At 38.1% G+C, this 17958-nt stretch overlaps 4 protein-coding genes across 4 annotated transcripts; 2 read left to right on the top strand and 2 right to left on the bottom strand.

The window, feature by feature from the left end:
* The first annotated feature begins 1472 nt into the window (after nucleotides 1–1472).
* On the top strand, nucleotides 1473–2788 carry LOC119066625 (WD repeat-containing protein 92-like). The gene is made up of 2 exons (XM_037169187.1): nucleotides 1473–2476; nucleotides 2538–2788. The coding sequence occupies exons 1-2, from the start codon at nucleotides 1587–1589 to the stop codon at nucleotides 2707–2709; spliced, it is 1062 nt and encodes a 353-aa protein (XP_037025082.1). The 5' UTR covers nucleotides 1473–1586; the 3' UTR covers nucleotides 2710–2788.
* On the bottom strand, nucleotides 2687–4159 carry LOC119066626 (major royal jelly protein 5). The gene is made up of 5 exons (XM_037169188.1): nucleotides 3869–4159; nucleotides 3568–3791; nucleotides 3324–3502; nucleotides 3010–3267; nucleotides 2687–2951 (listed from the first exon to the last, which is right to left on the bottom strand). Exons 1-5 carry the CDS (start codon nucleotides 4041–4043, stop codon nucleotides 2798–2800), a joined length of 990 nt encoding a protein of 329 aa, XP_037025083.1. The 5' UTR covers nucleotides 4044–4159; the 3' UTR covers nucleotides 2687–2797.
* A 1689-nt stretch (nucleotides 4160–5848) lies between these two features.
* LOC119066628 (prostaglandin E synthase-like) lies at nucleotides 5849–8402 on the top strand. Its single transcript, XM_037169191.1, has 3 exons — nucleotides 5849–6077; nucleotides 7481–7563; nucleotides 8096–8402. Exons 1-3 carry the CDS (start codon nucleotides 5946–5948, stop codon nucleotides 8349–8351), a joined length of 471 nt encoding a protein of 156 aa, XP_037025086.1. The 5' UTR covers nucleotides 5849–5945; the 3' UTR covers nucleotides 8352–8402.
* A 1372-nt stretch (nucleotides 8403–9774) lies between these two features.
* LOC119066622 (T-cell immunomodulatory protein) lies at nucleotides 9775–12198 on the bottom strand. The gene is made up of 5 exons (XM_037169183.1): nucleotides 11976–12198; nucleotides 11435–11898; nucleotides 10909–11370; nucleotides 10489–10841; nucleotides 9775–10338 (listed from the first exon to the last, which is right to left on the bottom strand). The coding sequence occupies exons 1-5, from the start codon at nucleotides 12042–12044 to the stop codon at nucleotides 9902–9904; spliced, it is 1785 nt and encodes a 594-aa protein (XP_037025078.1). The 5' UTR covers nucleotides 12045–12198; the 3' UTR covers nucleotides 9775–9901.
* Nucleotides 12199–17958: the final 5760 nt, after the last annotated feature.

The raw sequence follows: 17958 nt of genomic DNA, 5'->3' as shown, positions 1-17958 counted from the left end.
GCGCGCGAAAAAATTAAATATTTTCCAGATCAAATCTATTTGACCCTTTCTGTATACTACAATGTGCAACACGCAACAGTGCTGCTACCTAATTGTTTCTTTGACGCTTTAAATGACCAACAAAATGTTTATGGTTTCATTAGCCATGAACTTTAAGTGTCTTCCAGTCTTTTAGAGTTTCCATGGCAACCGTATCGATAACAATGTTTTCCATAGCAACAGGTTTGTTCCATCGTACGGTAAAAACGATTTTTGGCGAGCCGAAAACGAACGAGAGCATCCGCAGGGTCATAACCTCAACGCTTTTGAGAATAATTTGTCAACAACAAATTTTGAGTTATGGCTCTGTGGATGATGCTTTGACAGCTGAAATAACCTTGGAACATATCTACAGTTACTGTGAGAGTTTCTTAATAGTATTAATTCCTGCATAGTTACGATGAGTCATCACAAGCTACGAGTTCCCGGCAGTAAAATGCATGAATTATACTCGAGAGGTGATATGGTGGCGCTGATGTTAATCGGCACCGATAAAATACATGGGCACATCTTTAAAAATGATAGCGCCACCATGCCATCTCTCGAGTGTAACTCTATGGTAAAATGCTTCTCAGTGTTATACAGATCTGTTTTCGTTACAGAGAGAAAGTTATGATACTCGAGTTGTAACAGTTGTCAAGGCAATGATGCTATCAATCATAGAAAGTTTTAAATACTCTAAAGTTAGGATTAGGTGTCCTGATCTTAGCGTTAGTTGATTTTTACGTTAGCTACTGCTGGTTCCGTATGATAATGAAATTTGCCCACCGCAATGGGCACACCGTTGACACTTGCGGTAATTTTCATTTTCGCAGGGCTTCACAAGTGAAATACCTTACGTAATTCTTTGGAGATAGTTTATTTTGCCACGAAGGTTTAACGCCCTTGCCTTCGGCTCGGGCAACAAACCTCCCTCTCGGCAAAATAAAAATCTCCTAGCGTTTCCCCTTGCATATGAATAAAATTTCATTAGAATTGTGAGTGACCCTCCACTTCTTCAGAGTCCAAAGCAGGTATAACAAGACCATCATGAATTATTATGTGAATTTTTCTGAAACATAATTTCCAGGCAAATGCTTTCAAATTACTTCTCGAGAGTGATGGTCACTACAGATGGGTACACAGTTCGTGAAAAATGCATGCAAAATCGACCGTTGCAAAATACTTGCAAAATATGACGTAAAATGTATGAGCCAAATGTCAAATATTTTATGTCATATTTCGCATGGGTCCATTTTTCATGCATTTTTCACGATCTGTGTACTAGCCTTATCTTTTTAACATCGAGTGCTCTCTTCCTCGTTTTGACAATCAAATTTCGATCAGATCTTACCAATTTCTATCCGATTTATGTCCTGGGAACGTTCCACTACATAGAAAAATGATAAACAATGAGAAGGAGGCAACTAGTGTGTTCTACGTTCGATTGTCATCGCATGAATTTGTTTTGACTTTTCAGTTTAGTTTTCGGCTGTTCTTAGCGCGCAGATATCTTCTCTCAATGGTGACATTGTATCTGTTGGCGAACGAATAGTAGCAGTTCAAACATGGGAAATTCAACTGAAAATCATTTCAACAATCAACAATCCAACAAAGAGACAGTCGACATTGCAACGTACATAAATTACCCAACCGAGTTCCACATCTTCGACACGAAATGGGTACCGTCATTTCCCACAAAATTTGTTACGATTGGAGCCACATCCAAATCGTCTCCACGAGGCTTCATCCAGATCAGCGAACTGAATAACGACAGATTGGATCTGGTGAAAATGGCCGACAAAGGGTCAGCGTTTCGCTGTGCAACGTTCGGCGGCACGATAAGAAATTCATCGTCACTGTCTCTGGGTAACTTCCATGGGAAACTTCAAATATTCGACATTGAACGATTCGACTTTCCCATCTACGATGTACAGGCACACGATGGAATTGTAAATTGTGTGGATGGAATGGGTAATGGTGATGGAGTCGAAGTAGTGACTGGTGGACAAGACGGATTAGTTAAAGTGTTTGATCCGCGACAAGGTGCACCTGTCGTTTGCATATCACCAGTTAAAAAAGAGGATGGAGGCAGTGGATGCAGAGATTGCTGGACTGTCACATTCACCGACGGACAAATGCACAGCAGTCGAGCAGTTTGTGCGGGTTATGAGAACGGTGACATTAAGGTTATCGATTTAAGGATACTGAAAGAGCGTTACAGTCACAACGTTGGCAGCGGTGTTTGCAAGGTTGGATGCGAAAGGAAATATGAGGAAACAAGACGACATGTGGCTGGAACTGTGGACGGGAGCATTCATTTGTATGATGTAAATAAGAATCAACACAATCATGTGCGCGTTGCACAATCATCGTCTATATGGAGTGTCAACTATCTGCCTCAACTAGAAAACGTTTTTGCCAGCGTTGGGGATTCGATCGACATTTGGCGAGAGTGGTAAGTGTTTCAAGTAACATTCCAACGAAACGTTGAAACCGCTAAACTTAATGTGTTACAGTGACCCGTCATCATCGCTTCCGGACCCGAAGAGTCCAATTGAATTATTGACAAAAATTCACCTGTCGCCCGCTGGTGTAAATTGTTTTGACTGGAATCCAGATTTTAAAGGGCTGGGAGTATGCGGATCGTTTGATCAAAAGATTCGTGTCCTGGTAACGTCTGGCCTGTAAGCTCATGGATGTGTGAATTTAATTTTGTAAATTGAGTGCCTTAAAAGACTGCTGGAGTACATTTTTCGTCTAAGTTAAATTCGTAGTTTCAATAGTGCAACAAGATTCGCTTGCAATGGTCGTCCACATAGTCTGAAGATTCTTTGACAATCCACACCGATCCCCTGGCTCCGAAAATAATGTCGACCACTTTCGTCGGTGACAAATCGAGAACGTCATGGTTTTCAGCGTTCAGCGGCTTCCTGCAAATACACAAAATTTAGAATCGACGGCAGTCAATTCAGATTTTACACATCGAACTTTGAATTCCATCGTAGAAGAGCTCCGTCACTGGGCAAATAGTAGTAGAGTGCTCCGTTCGGATCAATAGCTAGTTGAGTGGATGGACCAAGTAAATCGGCAATGAATTGAACTCTAATCGCGTAATAATGCGGGTATTTGACCCGATTCAATACGTCCAACTTAGCTGTCCATAGATGTCCACATTCATCCGACACAAAGAGCTCATTTTTAAGAATTGCAATGTCTTTGGGTTGGACGATTATGTTGTCAGGTGTTCTACAGGAATAAAGTTTCACTAACTGTGGAGCTGACGAATCCATTTCCCAACTCACATTAATTGAAGCTTCCACCATCTACTTTCATACAACGAGTAGACGATTAGATAATCAGCGGAATCGAGTGTAATGAATGCTTGTACATTGGGCCGCCCTGCACAGTCGAACCCATTAGACGGGCCAATTTTTATTGAAGTGAATGCATGCCGTCGTATGTTGAATTGGTGACGATGAATCTGTAATCGGGTTTAAGGTGAATTGATGACAACAAAGCGAAACCACACACGGTAAGGCCACGAACCTCTTCGTTTTTCTTCAAATCAAACACCAACAGTTTGGGTCGACAATATTTCGATCCACTATCGATAACCCAAAGGAAACCCGTTCTGTCCACAGCAGTTCCAACAGCTTGAATAATTCCATTACAGTCTGTAAGACTCTTGGTATGGCTTAAATCACTCGGGAATATTTTTGGCGGTATAAGGAGTAAGTTCTCCGGCCAGATAGTTTCGATCAGTGTTGGCACTATAAAGACGAAGAGTATAACAAAATTGCACATAGAAATTCACACCGTACGCGTCACTTCAGCGCAAGAAACTCACGTTTAACAGAGTCATTGCGACTTTTGATACACAGGAACGATCTGATATAATAGTTGGACACATCAGTAATGACATAGTCGTTTGCGTTAAGATTTAATTGGCTTAAGTTCCATGCTTCTGTCCAGAACAAGTAACTTAGAATGATAATCACCGAGAGCTGTTGTTTTATAAACATATTCGATTGTGGTCAGAAATTGTGAATGGAAGGTATATATGTGCGTAAGTTGCAGTTTCGATTGGATTTGAAGACGAGTCAGCGGTTTATTTCATTGAAGAAGTGGGTCAGTAAAGTGTATACACAATTGTAGACTGAGGATTGCGATATTTTGGTAATTATACAAGTGAAGAGTGCACTGTGTTCACACCATTTTGTAGCCAAGGTACCTTTTGCAACTTGAATCGGATTGGTAATGTAGAAGCTTTAATAGTTCAGACTTTCTTTTGGGGATCAAGTGCCACCATCCTTTTTGTTTAATGTTTAACTCCGCACGAAGTACTATTTAGGTGATAGGCTCAAAGTGCCTGATATAATTCAGAGGACAAAACGTTTGCCTACAGAACGCATAAGAACTTGATTTTCATCCAATTTTGAAAATTCTTTGTTTTTCCAACAGGGCTCGAAGATACGCTAGGGTGGATCAATTTTAAATTTAATCCAGAAAGTACATAATCGACTGAGTCCACTAATCTTTTCGCCAAAAACCGATTTTTAAAATTTTATGTTTAAAGGGTGCCACCCAATCTTCTTTTGATTAGACTCTTGTACTCTAAAAATAACGGAGATATCAACGTTTGAGTGTCAATTCCCATAAAAACAAGGCATCAGAACAGTCGGAGCGTTTGCTGCGACTTAGCCCCGTACAACCCGTAATCCTATTTCGTCCGCAACCATAATACGTCCGTAGCCCTAATAAGCCCGGAACCCTAATACGTCTACAACCCTCTAATGCGTCTGTTACCAAAATGCAAGTCAAGTTGGGCATTGCCAAATTTACTGAAACTGTTCATTTTTAAAATTGCGCATAGCGCAATTACGAAAGCCCGTACGAAGTACCTTTCAAATAAAACCAACAATTTACGACATTATTTTAGAAACCCAAAATTTTTTGCCAACTTTCCATTGGGTATTCAATTACCTCTCAAATGAAACAAAAACTAACAAAATCGGTTAAGATTTACTCGATTTATGTGCAAAAAACACTTAGGGCCGAGTAGCGGCCTTAGTCCAAGGGCCCAAATTTGAAACTTTTTTTGCCATCATTCTATTCGGCATTCAATTATCTCTCAAATAAAACAAAATCTAGCAAAATCGGATGAGATTTACTCGATTTATGTGCAAAAAACACTTAGGGCCGAGTAACGACCTTTGAGCCCTCCCAACAAGCCCACGTTGCATCTTACCCAAAAACAATGTTCAACAACTTTGTTCTACTCGTCAATACCTTTCATTTGATATATCACAAGCAGCTATTGCGTGCGTATTTCGGTAGATATCGTCGAAAGACTGAAAAACACCTATAGGGCCCTAGCTCTGGAGGGGCCGATCCTACCATGCCCATTTTCGAACTTGACCTTACTTTTGCCGATACCAATCGGGGAAAAAAAAGAATTTTGAAAAAAGGTTGTGATTTACTCAAGCTAGAGGGGTCACGGACGGACGGACGGACATTTTTTTTATTGCGGATTCGTCATCTATGAACATAATGCTTTGCCCTTACTGTCTGCTTCCAATTCGACGTGTTACAAACGGCATATTAATCTTATAAGCCCCCAGTACTTCGTACGGGGCTAAAAATCAAAATATCGTATATTCGACCGCTTTTTTATGCAGCGCTAATATGTACTATACAACTAAAAGCGTTGATACAACGAAAACCGTCACATGTACTAGTCGGAACATCTTGTAATATTATGAAGACAAGTAAAGATTACACTCCTTTTTTTAACGTCGTTATACAAGAGTTAAGTCAAGTTAAGATGTTGTTGATGTTGAAGATATGTTATGTTAATTTCAGTGTTGTATCAGCCGGTGAACGTGTGGTTTGGTATTATTATTAAGTCGTAGAATTCCGGCAAAATGTTAAAAACTTACGAACTAATTGATTGTACGAATACTGTATTCTCAGCGTTTATTGTGTGCTCCGCAATATTAGTGCTGAAAATGTTGGCCATGTCATATTTAACATCAAATCAACGATTTCGTACGCAGGTTAATTTCATTTTCGATATAAAATTCATCCGTTTGTTGCTTACGTAAATATTTTGATGATTTTGTTTTGCGTCTTTTTTAATTCTCAAAATTGGTAAAGTGGTAGAAATGCAATGGGAATTGGAGAAAACAAAAATCGTAGAACCAAACCCACTGTGCGTTTGAAAAAGACAAATTAAAGATAAAATATAAAGAAGGGGTTTGGGGTTCGAGGCAAACCTTTTTTGTTCCGGCACATTCAATCCTGACGGTAAATTTTAAAAATAATTGATAAAAAGGACTCTTCTCCTTACATTTTTGCAATATTCCCGAAAATGATGATGAAAATGATTTGCATGCAAGCGTCACTTTATATTTTATGGATTTTATGATTCTAAGCAAAAAATTGTTCAAAAATATGTGCGCATTTCATTAAACCATTTTTACGGTTACAGTTCTGAGTAGTGGAAGTTAGTTTTTCACTTTCGTTGGTGTAAAGAACTTTCAGAGTATTGTGTAGATTGTTGTATTGCTTTCGACTGTTTGATCAGTCGTCGTCAAGGCTGTAAGAAAGTTTACTAAAGCTGTAAATACATTGTTGACTGATCGAACAGTCGAAAGCTCGGTACAATAAAGAGTAACAAACAGTCCTGCTGGAGTTTTTGAATTATTTAGTTTTAGTTTTTTATGCTGATAGGCCCTACGTTAGTAAAAGGCCGTGACGCAAGTCCTAACCCACTAAAAAAATTGGAAATAAAAATTTCAGTAGGACTGAGGATATATACACGAACTCTTTGACTTTCCCCTCTTTGCTCCTATTCTAAAAATGCTTAAGATTTAGCCGAGATGTTAAATTTCAAAAAATGGAAATTGGTATGAATTGGCTAAATTTGGCTTTCACGGTAGGTAAAAGACGTAATTCTGAGAAACAAATTTGAAGGAATTTTCATAAAAGTCAATAATTTCGTTGCTATGAGCGTTTTAAGCTACTGAGCCATGTTATGTTACTTTTGGATGCTTTCGACACATGTTTCAGGGTTTTTCCCAAAAATCACCCATTTGGAAGCTTTGACCGTTTTAAGTGTCTTTCCTGAATACAATCGTATTGGTCTGCATTGCAGTCTCTGCAATTCCCTATGGTTTAATGGATATTCGATCGAACCCTTACAGTGGAAGTGTGACACAAGTCCTTTTATAAACTTGCCAAAGAAATCGACACGCAAAACGTAATGCGTCAGAAATGGCAGATGTTGGGGAAATGATTGAATGATTGAAATCAGAAAACGCTCAAAGCTCACGACGGTATCTGTTTCCCCGAAAGGGATAAAAATCATTAGATGAAAGAAGTGGTGGACCTCATATTACCCATAAACCAACATTTAAGCTCATCTTTTCGATTCTTTTCACAATTTTCTCTTTTACAGACTTTCTCATCACCAGAAGATGCTGTCTTTTCGGAGCGATCCGAAGTTAACTTTGATAACGAAGACGTAAATCGTGTACGAAGGTAAGAATTTGAATTCCTTGTCATTATCTGGAGCTTTTATTTTGGGCGGATTGCAATCACACAAGGCAATGAAAAGCCGAATGCAAGTTATTTTAGTTCCTAGGCCGTCGCGAAATGAGTTTTAACGCAATGATCGCATAGAGTGGGTATGGTCAAATGTCGGCCTGGAGTAATTCGACATAGATTGAGTGCAAGATAAATTGGTCGATTGGTCATGCCCATACTCAGTCTGTAGTTTCATTGTTTTACCGGTCAAGTCAATGATGTATATTGAAATATTTACGGGAGATGCCGTGAGTGTCAAGTAGGGAATTGTACTCAAAACTTGAAATTTGAAACGCCCTGCTGGAGACATTTATTTTAGTTTCATTACTGACTAAAGTGACTTCAAAGTGACTCTTAAAGTCGAGTCCATCATTAATTCATTCATTCCAAGGTACTTGCGAACCAATAATGTCTCAAAACTGTAAAGTTGTAAGGAATAAGCGCTTTTATGTGATTCTCACCACTTCAAATTTGTCAATATTGACAGAGCTCATCGAAACGACATGGAAAACATTCTGCCGTATCTGACAATTGGCCTGCTTTACGTTTTAACGGATCCTTTGCCATGGGTTGCAAAAAGTTGCTTTGTAACAGCTACAGTTGCTCGAATCTTACATACAATCGTCTATGCAGTCTATGTTATACGGCAGCCAGCAAGAGCTATTTGCTTTTACGTGCAATGGATCATCACCATTTATTTTGCCGTTGCAACGATTCTTTTCTACGGTCGTTATTTGGTTTAAGTTTTTGACTTTGATGACTTTTAAATGAACATTTTCCGCTGGAAATCTAATTACAACCTAGTTAGTCAATAAATAATGACGTTGTATCCATAAGGCCTTACGGCCTTTTCATTTACACATAACCCCGAGCAAAACAACGAGAGAACATTAAAATCCTTAGTTGGTTGAAAACAAACAAAGATAAAAGAAAAAAGAAAGAAAAATTTAGGATCACGGTTCCATTCCTCAAGCAGTTGTGATAAGTCAAAAAGATAAAATCAAGTAAAAGTTAAAGCAATTGCCTTGACTCACTCGCTGGCTTTACTCTTCGGCCGGTTTATGGTCTGAAAGTTTACTAGATCCTTTTGCTTCTATTTGGGTAAAATGATCCGGACTATTCATAGCTTTCATACTATAGAGTGGATAAGGTCGACAAATGGATTGGTGGTGTTATGTCACTGATAGATATGCTAGTTTTTCTCGGCCTTTATTTTGATTCCTTGCAGAGACAACATACACTCGATCTGGGTACAGCTCTTATATCCGGGGAATGTGTTCTAAGTAGTGTATGGCAATGTACGATTTACCGTGCAAAGCTCTTTGGGACCATATTGTCGCCCATTCGGGTTGTCGCGCTATTCAATGGTGTCTCATCGTCTTTACACGCTGTCATTTCACTTTTTGCACCGAAGGCCATCGTCTCAAAGGTGGTCAAATTTGGAAGTAAGGGCTTTTGGGCTGAATAGTGGGAAAGTTTGGCGGTTGGCCTTTTGGTGGCATGCTGCTGAGTGACGTCTCTGCCTAGCTCGGTTTTCATATTAGCCCACTGCAGAGAAAGCTTACGTTCGAGCTGACTAGTCGGGCGACAATGTTGCTATACTTGGTATCATTAGTGTAAGGCCTAAAAGGTGAGACGTAGCTGTCTCCCCAGTGGCTTTCTGGGAATTACAGTCTAATGAAGCGAGTTTGTCGTCAGTCACTCTTTGCATTCTGCCATAAAGATGAGGTAATCATTTTGGTAGCAAATCATAGGGATCAGTTTGCTCGCCTGGAGTGGTTCATGTAGAGCGTAATAGGTTGAGAAGGAGATGAGGTCCTACAGAATGCTTCAAGATTTTGATGATGACATGGTAGTACCAAGGATCCCATGAGTGATCTGGGTGCATTGATCATTTCTGAAGGATATCAACTAAAAACTTTGGTAAGAACACCTTTCAATGTAAGACACACTAGTGACAGAGCTTGTTTACACAGTGTTGAAAGGAGTTGAATTCCACACCTTCAGCTGCACCGCGTAACTGAGAATTGGTCCGGAGTTCATCAGTTGAAGAATATTCAAGAATTTGTTTGACACCAAAATTTATTGAAAATCTCCATCAGATGCCTGATACCAGCTGCTTATTTCATTGTCCCCCATTTTCTTTATGTTGCAAGAACAAGTCGATTTTTGTGATTTTTTTTTCTTTTAATTTTAATTAATTTTCGGATCACATTTGACGGACTTTTACCCAGTCCGCCGGTATAAGGAATTCAATAAATTATAAACAAAAACATAAAAACTCATTCACAGTTCACATGGCATCGAAATGGAACCGATGCGCCTCTTGCAATCGTTCGATTTTATCTTCACGTTTCTCTTTGATGTACAGTCCCAAAATGATCAACATTATGATTACGCAAGTCACGCCCAACGTTATCACGCTCATAACGATCAATTTACTGGGCGTCACGAACAATTGGACTTTCCACTTTTGCGGGTCTTGTGGTGGTGACGGCACGACAATCATTTGCGAATTCGGTATCAATTGTGTCCACGTTCGCGATCGATTCGCCAGTCCGACGGTCAGTGAATCGACGAAATTCGGCGTTCGGCCGAGACCGAAGATCGTGTAAGGCAATTGAAGTGAAAAGTAGGCGGATTGGGGAATCTGAACGGATGAACCGTGTTGGATTTCACCGTCTTGCGTTGTTGTGTAGTAGGCGATACGAGGACCAGGAAGGTTAGTACCTGCAAAGTGAAGAGCTTTGATTTAACATTCGGTTTGGAGATGGCGTGTATGGTCAAGTAATAGTCGAATATAACGTCTCGTCACCTGACTATCAGAACTGTGCCCATAAGTCAGATACTTTGAGTCAGTATTACTTGTTGCTCACTTACCGTAGGTTCGCTTCTTCCTTCCCAATGGTGTCCTCTTATCCGGATCTCTCCAATTCGTCAAACCAGTCAGTACGATCACTTTAACGAAATTCGCATCGTAATCTAATGTGTTCCGAAACGCGACCTGTCTGTATCGTTCACCGGATTTTTCCACAAACAGAACATCCAAAATGCCGTCCTGGTAAAAGTCATAAAATGCTCCAGTTATGGTCCCATTGCTGAACGGCATCAAAGCCTTCCACAGCACTTCAAATGTTCGTCCCATGTGGAGACAATTAGATTTGCACGGAACGTTTTCCAGTAGGAACGTTTGCGGTTGTCCATTCTGTTTCGCTAGTGTTACCAGCAGATCGCTGAAAGAAAGACGATTCGATGGACAACTAATGATTACTCCCAGGCGATGAGAAGCAAAGGACTTACGGAAAACCGTCCATGTTAAAATCGCCAGCGCGCATGGTTATCGTATTCAAATACGGCTGATCTTTGTCGGGCACAACGAAACCCCACTGTTGATTTTCGTCATCCTTGAAATTTACATTCAAATTCTCGAAACCCTGGCCATGGTTAACCAGAATCGACGAGTTTGTGCATTTCTTATCGAAACAAATCGGCAGCAGATAGTTCATCTCTCCCTTCAGTTCAATGTCCAAAAACAACGTCTGACCGACGTGCTGATTGTAGTTACCATCCGGTAAGTGAATCTTATGGCTGAACTCAAAGCCTTCCTTTTTGGATCCATGCCAAACCTCGAAATGGTCTACGGTTGTCACGAACAGATCGGCCAAAAAGTCATTATTTAGATCCAAATAAGCATGCGAGTGCGGTACAATCAATTTGGTTTTGTCTCCAACCGGTTCCATTACATGGACTCTCGGCGCTTTTCTGCATTTTTTAGAGAGAAAATGTTAATTCGTCGAACTGGCTATCGACGTTTCAGTACACAAACCTATCGTTTTCAAACACCCAAAATGTTCGACTTGAGTCGACAGCCATTCCGAACAGGTCAATAATCATATCTCTGTTATAATCCAACGCTACTGGCTCGCCAATCATCTGTATGAGCGGTTCTTTTTCGTCGGTACAATTCAAATACTCCGATCCACCCCAATTGATGTGAATGTCCAGAATGTCAGGTTTGTCTGTTTTCGTTGTTATCAGCAAGTCCATGAATGCGTCACCGTCAAAATCGCCTGGTACAACGCTGGTTATTTGCAATTTTTCAAATTTGCATTTCAAGTCCCCCGAATTTCGCAGCAATGGTTCAACGTCCGAGCCCAGTAGCACTTCCAGTACGTGACCATTCTCTTTTATCACAAAAACGTCGGTCAGTTCATCGGAATTAAAGTCACCAAAAGCACCAATGATGCCATCCGACGAGCTTCCGAATACTTGTGATGTGATATCGCTTGCCTGATTGGAAAAATTCAACGAAAATAAAGAAACGGATCGTCATAAGACGTCAAAATGTCGATACAAAATCAGCTTACTTGAATGCCGTTCCTTAAAATTAACAGCAATGACGCTACCAACACTGGTAGCACATTCCTTCGCTTCATCGTATTATGTTTGCAACTAAACAACTAAACTCGATTTTCGAAACTTCTAAGATTCATTTTTAAATTGAAACTCGCAATTAATCTTATCCTTTTGTGTAATTCTTTCTTTTTGTAAACAACACACACTAGTCATCGATTTACCATTTCAAGTCGTTTCGTTTGTTGACAGCTTTGTCAATTTTTTTTTTTTCGTTTTGATCATCCCAGGAGAAAGAAGTTGAAGAAAATGGCGCAAGTATTTGAAAATGTGTCCATGAAGGATTTCAATGCTTTGAAACACTTTAGTATCAATTGAGTAGGGACAATACGGATAGACCGTGATGTGATCCTCTGTATGAAAACAATTGAAAAAGCGTAAGGTTCTGGTAAGAGCGCTGAAAATTCAAAATGGGAAGTGGCAACAATGAAAGTATAAACCAGGTATGGTCTGTTCATACAAACCGGAGGACATAGCGATTTCATATAAAAAAAAACTCACTCTCATGAGAAGTCCTCCACTATGTCCTCCGCTCCATACAAAGTTTGACATTCGAGCATACCTTGTGTTGACGTTCAACTAACAGGATATTCACATTAGGGTGTGTCGATTTCAATTATTTTTTTTAGTCATTCCGGGTTCCGCCCTACCGCGATTCACCCTCGCACTAGCAATAATAATCAGCAAAATTTTTTTTTTTCTAAGTCAATATAAGCTTGCACCGTCACTTTTTCAAAAAATTTCGAGCTACACGAGATAGCTGGATTATGGGTCCGAACCAAAAAAAATCTACAGATGCTTTTGCAAAGTTTTCACTCTGTACGGCATCTAGAGGGTCTACTAGAACATACAAAAATAAAAAAAAAATAAAAAAATGTTTTACCGTCATTTTGGTATAGCATCAAGTTTCACCGAGGTGGAATTTTCAAGAATTTTGTAAGTGGAAAAGTCATCTCACCTGGGTGAATTTTTTTCAAGCTATTGTTGTGATAGCTCATTTTGTAGGTATTTCAATAGCGCATCCAGCAAACGTACAGTTTCGATAGGTAAATTTAAATATTTTTTGGTTTCGCTGTTGGAAGGCCCAAAAATTGGGCATTTCTTCGAGTATGGAGACAATTAACATTTTAAATACAGCAAGTAAATGAAAAATTTTGACAGAAATTCAAATATTATTCATGAATAACACATTTAAAAGCTGAAAATAGTAAGATTTCGTTTTTTAAGAGAAGCCAATTTGTTATGTTTTCGAAAATACCCAAAGAAATGCCCAATTTTTGGGCCTTCCAACAGTGAAACCAAAAAATATTTAAATTTACCTATCGAAACTGTACGTTTGCTGGATGCGCTATTGAAATACCTACAAAATGAGCTATCACAACAATAGCTTGAAAAAAATTCACCCAGGTGAGATGACTTTTCCACTTACAAAATTCTTGAAAATTCCACCTCGGTGAAACTTGATGCTATACCAAAATGACGGTAAAACATTTTTTTAACTTTTTTTAATTTTTGTATGTTCTAGTAGACCCTCTAGATGCCGTACAGAGTGAAAACTTTGCAAAAGCATCTGTAGATTTTTTTTGGTTCGGACCCATAATCCAGCTATCTCGTGTAGCTCGAAATTTTTTGAAAAAGTGACGGTGCAAGCTTATATTGACTTAGAAAAAAAAAATTTTTGCTGATTATTATTGCTAGTGCGAGGGTGAATCGCGGTAGGGCGGAACCCGGAATGACTAAAAAAAATAATTGAAATCGACACACCCTAATTCACATTAGACGAAGGCGCTGAAATTTATTTTCATTCGTTCAACCACCCATTCGCTTAAATTCTGAGCATAGCTCTGCTCCTAGCATGAACTGAAGAAAAATTCGAAGGCCTTGGAGCGTGTACAACAAATGTAATGGTTAGTTAATTTTTAATGACAGTTCTCTCATTGTTTCACAGCCGAATTGGTCGTGAAACTATCAGAGCACTGTCATTCAAAATTAACGGAGTGACCATAACATTTCTTGGACAGCCCTTGGATTTTTTCGTAAAGACACGAGTCATGATTTCTTGGTGTGAATAAAAATCAACGGAAAGAATATATGAATGTCTGTGTAACGTAACAACTTACGTTCTAAGAAAGCGCGCGGAATGAGGCCAAACACATATTTGAAAATATGTCAAATCATAATGTCCCTTTGAGGGATTCGACCCTAGAAGCCAAAACCACTTTCAAAAAAATTCTTCGAAGTTTGTATGGCTGGTGAAAGGTGATCAAAAATCGAAAACTTGCACTTTTCTTACAAAAATTTCTACAGTTACGCGAGGGTCGTGTGGGGTGTCATTAGAAAGGTAATCACACGTACTATTGAGCCGAATAGGGACTTATTGCGTTTAAAATTCATCGACACTGAAATATGTGCAATTGAAGTTTTCAACCGAAGGCCTACACTGTTCTTTCTGAAATTTCTCGAGGTACACAAAACGTACATGGTCGTGTAGGGTGTCATTTGACAGGTAATTTAATGTGCTTTTGGGCCAAGTAGGGTCTTATGTGGTTTGGATGCATCTACGATGAAATATGTACACCTAAACATTTCAACTTCTATTATACCAAGTATACCAAGTGGCTTCAACAAGCTAACGTTTAGACTCTGGCACGATATCTTTTACTGCACCAAATCTTATGGTCTTGTGCGAAAAGGGATTGTTAATGCATAGGTAAACTTAATCTCTATTGGCATGAACTTAATCTGACCAAAGAAAGTAAAAGACGAAACAAAATTGAAAAACTGAAATGAGACTAATATGGGGTGGCTTGGGGATTTGCATTGAAGTGCGCATACCAGTATACATTCTGAAAAATTGTTCTCATTTCTATTTTTTTTTTTTCAAAAATTTGTCAATCGCAGTCCTAAAAGATTTTTCTTCTGGAAAATATAAATATTCGTCGAAAGAATGGGAATGCCTCAACTTTAGCAACAAACAGATAGATTCTTCTTGTCATGGAACTGAATTGAAACTCATTATAAATGTCCCGGAGGGATAAACATTTTTTCATTCTTATTTCTGTTGCTTTTTCCCGTCAATATAATTATTATTCTATGGCTTTTGCTTTGTTGTTGCACGCCTGGGAAAATATGTTACACAAACGTATATATTTACCATTGTTTCGAAAATTGAATGAAAAATAAAAAAAACGTTCACCTTTTTCTCCGCGTGTTCTGTATACCATAACAATATGCAGTATGGAAAATATCCCGTTCAATCGATGTAAATATCCATATACACACAATTCATCCACCCGGGTATATAAACAGTCTATAGATGTGTGTTTTCTTTTAAACAGGAAATTTATTATGAACGAAGCTTTTTCCAGAATAAATAATTTTATTTCATCTTAAATAAACTCGGAAAAAGTAATGAACAAAGACAAATCCATATTATTGAGTCCCGAAGATATTTATTTAAAATGCAAAACAAACAGCTATTTTGAATAGATCGCAAAACAGAAATAACTAGGCAATGGGTCAAAGTTATTGCATATTGACTGTTGGTTTCTTTATTTATTGCAACCATTTCCCAAAATAAACGACAAAGTATATTACGATCTAATCATTAAATCTGATACTTCCTTTGTTGCCTAGTAATTGTTGCAAGATCTTTTACTTTAAAAAAAAATCTTTCACAAATAACGCATTACGAATCGGAACTTTTTATTTAGAACGAAGATTAATAGAATCACTACCGGAACCGGAATAGAAACCATAAATCTAGGAGACGAAGAAATGAATTTCGTTCTGTTCACTGTGAATGTTAAGGTTGTATCGGTTCCATGGTTCCAAAATAATTAGTTTTAAAAACACATGCAACAGGAAGCGTTAAGTTCGATTTTCTACACTACATATAAAATCGTTGAAGAAGCGTGATTGAATCTGGGAGAACGTCGTGGCACGATCTCATGAGACTTTCGTGATTTCAGAATAATTTTCAGATTCGGTATGGTTTGCTGATGTCATCACTTTTCGTCAAATGTCATCCTTTTTGGGAAAGATGCATCTTTATACGAGGGCCTAAACAAATCCTTTGGGAATTTTCTACGATTCAAAGGAATTTCAAAAATTTTCTTAAAATTTGAAGGATTTTTAATGAAATTGAGGATTTTCTTAACAAAGCGTTTTTATTTGAGTGCAAAAGGATTTCCATTTGAGTGCAAAAGGGTTTTCAAAGAAATTTGTTGACGTTTAGGTTATGTTCATCTCTGTGGATGAAATCGTTGTCGTTCTTGTTGTCAAAGTTCGGGTTTACAGTTAATTGCAACAAACCGATCCGTATCTAAAAAAATACCGCCTTGATCAGTCGTTCAGCCTATTTACCTATCTCAAAGTCTAAATACTACGTAACAATATTTCTTTCGATCTAGTGACGAAAATAGCTATTGCATTATCTTTACAAAGTCATTTAAATCATTTAAATCTTTCAATCCTTTCAACTTGTATTGAGCTGCCTTTTTCAGAGTTTTTAAACACTTCTACCGAATTCAAATAGTGTCATCAAAAAGATTATTTCGTTTTATTTTTAACTTCACCATCGAAATAAGTAATTTCTTCTTCTGACGTGATCTTATTAAATTACTTCGCAACAGAAACTTTGGTGACTGAAAATAATAATAAAGAAGCCAATTGTGTACTTGTCACTAGAAATGCCACACATATCCAGTGGAAATATCTTCGATATGGCATTAACCGTACGTACGTGAGACCACAAGTTGAAAGAACACGCCATCGAGCCAAAATATTCTAGATGAAATTAATGTTCAATATAGCGTATATCATGCCATATTATTTCGCAACCGCAGCCGGTATATAGAACACACACTCTAACATCGTCTTGTTGACACATCAGATTCTTTTCTTCATTTTTCCTTTTTCATTGTGTGTTGAGTTGAAGTTCAATGCCATTTATGATAATGAAAATTTTGTGGAAATAATTGGTCTGGAACTCGAGGATACTTCTATTGTGTTTTATGAAAAAGTAAAATAATTCAGCATCGGAAAATGTAGAGGAAAAAAAATTGTTGAGGACTCTGCTGAGCTGTTTGCACGATAGAAAAATGTATGGTGGTGGTGGCTAGTCGCATAAAAAACGGAATTTTTTTTTCTCTCGAACTTATGATGATGTAAATTTTGTGTTTAACTTTCACAAGTTCTTTGCTTTTATTAATCTTTGTTTTTCTGGCATTAAATCATTCGGAATAATTTTCGGAATGTAAAATGCAACAAACTCAACGTTTTTTTGTGCAACCAAAAAAATCACTTTAATCTTTCTGTTTGCATACAAATCGGTTAATTAAACTTTGTATACATCTGCATTACATGGGGGTATTTGCACAAATGAAGCATTCAAGAAAATATAAATAAAGTGAAGCCAACAGAGCCAAATATTAGTAGTCTTTCATAAAACTTACGTTGCTGTTCTTCTACTTTAATTTCTTTTTTTAATGAATATTTTCGTTCAAAATTCGAGATAACGATAGTATCTAGCTCAGAGCAAATTGTTTCATTTCGATTTGAATTTCCCACCTGTTTGCATTTTGTGTTTTCAATTTCATGTTTTACTAGAACCAGTGGACTTCTACCAATATAAGATTATAGAGATACCAAAGTATATGGAACCATCAAGAGTGATATCGCCAAATCTTCAGGTGATTAAGGAACAAGCGGTCTCCGATTTTAATGAGTGATAGCTCGTTGGATTCGTCTTTCAATTCTCCCAAGTAGCATTTCATAACCGCGGTTGGAAAATTGACTAATTCGTTGCAAACTTTTTCGTTGTCCAACGGTTATGTAACGAATACGTTATGTTCACAATAACTTATTCGTTATATAACCGTTTCACACCTAATTCGTTATCATTCAATTTTTAACGAATTAGTTGTACTACCGTTA

The sequence above is a fragment of the Bradysia coprophila genome, chromosome IV (assembly GCF_014529535.1).
Source record: "Bradysia coprophila strain Holo2 chromosome IV, BU_Bcop_v1, whole genome shotgun sequence".
Lineage (NCBI taxonomy): Eukaryota > Metazoa > Arthropoda > Insecta > Diptera > Sciaridae > Bradysia > Bradysia coprophila.
The sequence above is the reverse complement of the archived record's forward strand: the minus strand, read 5'-3'. Positions and strand labels throughout refer to the sequence as shown.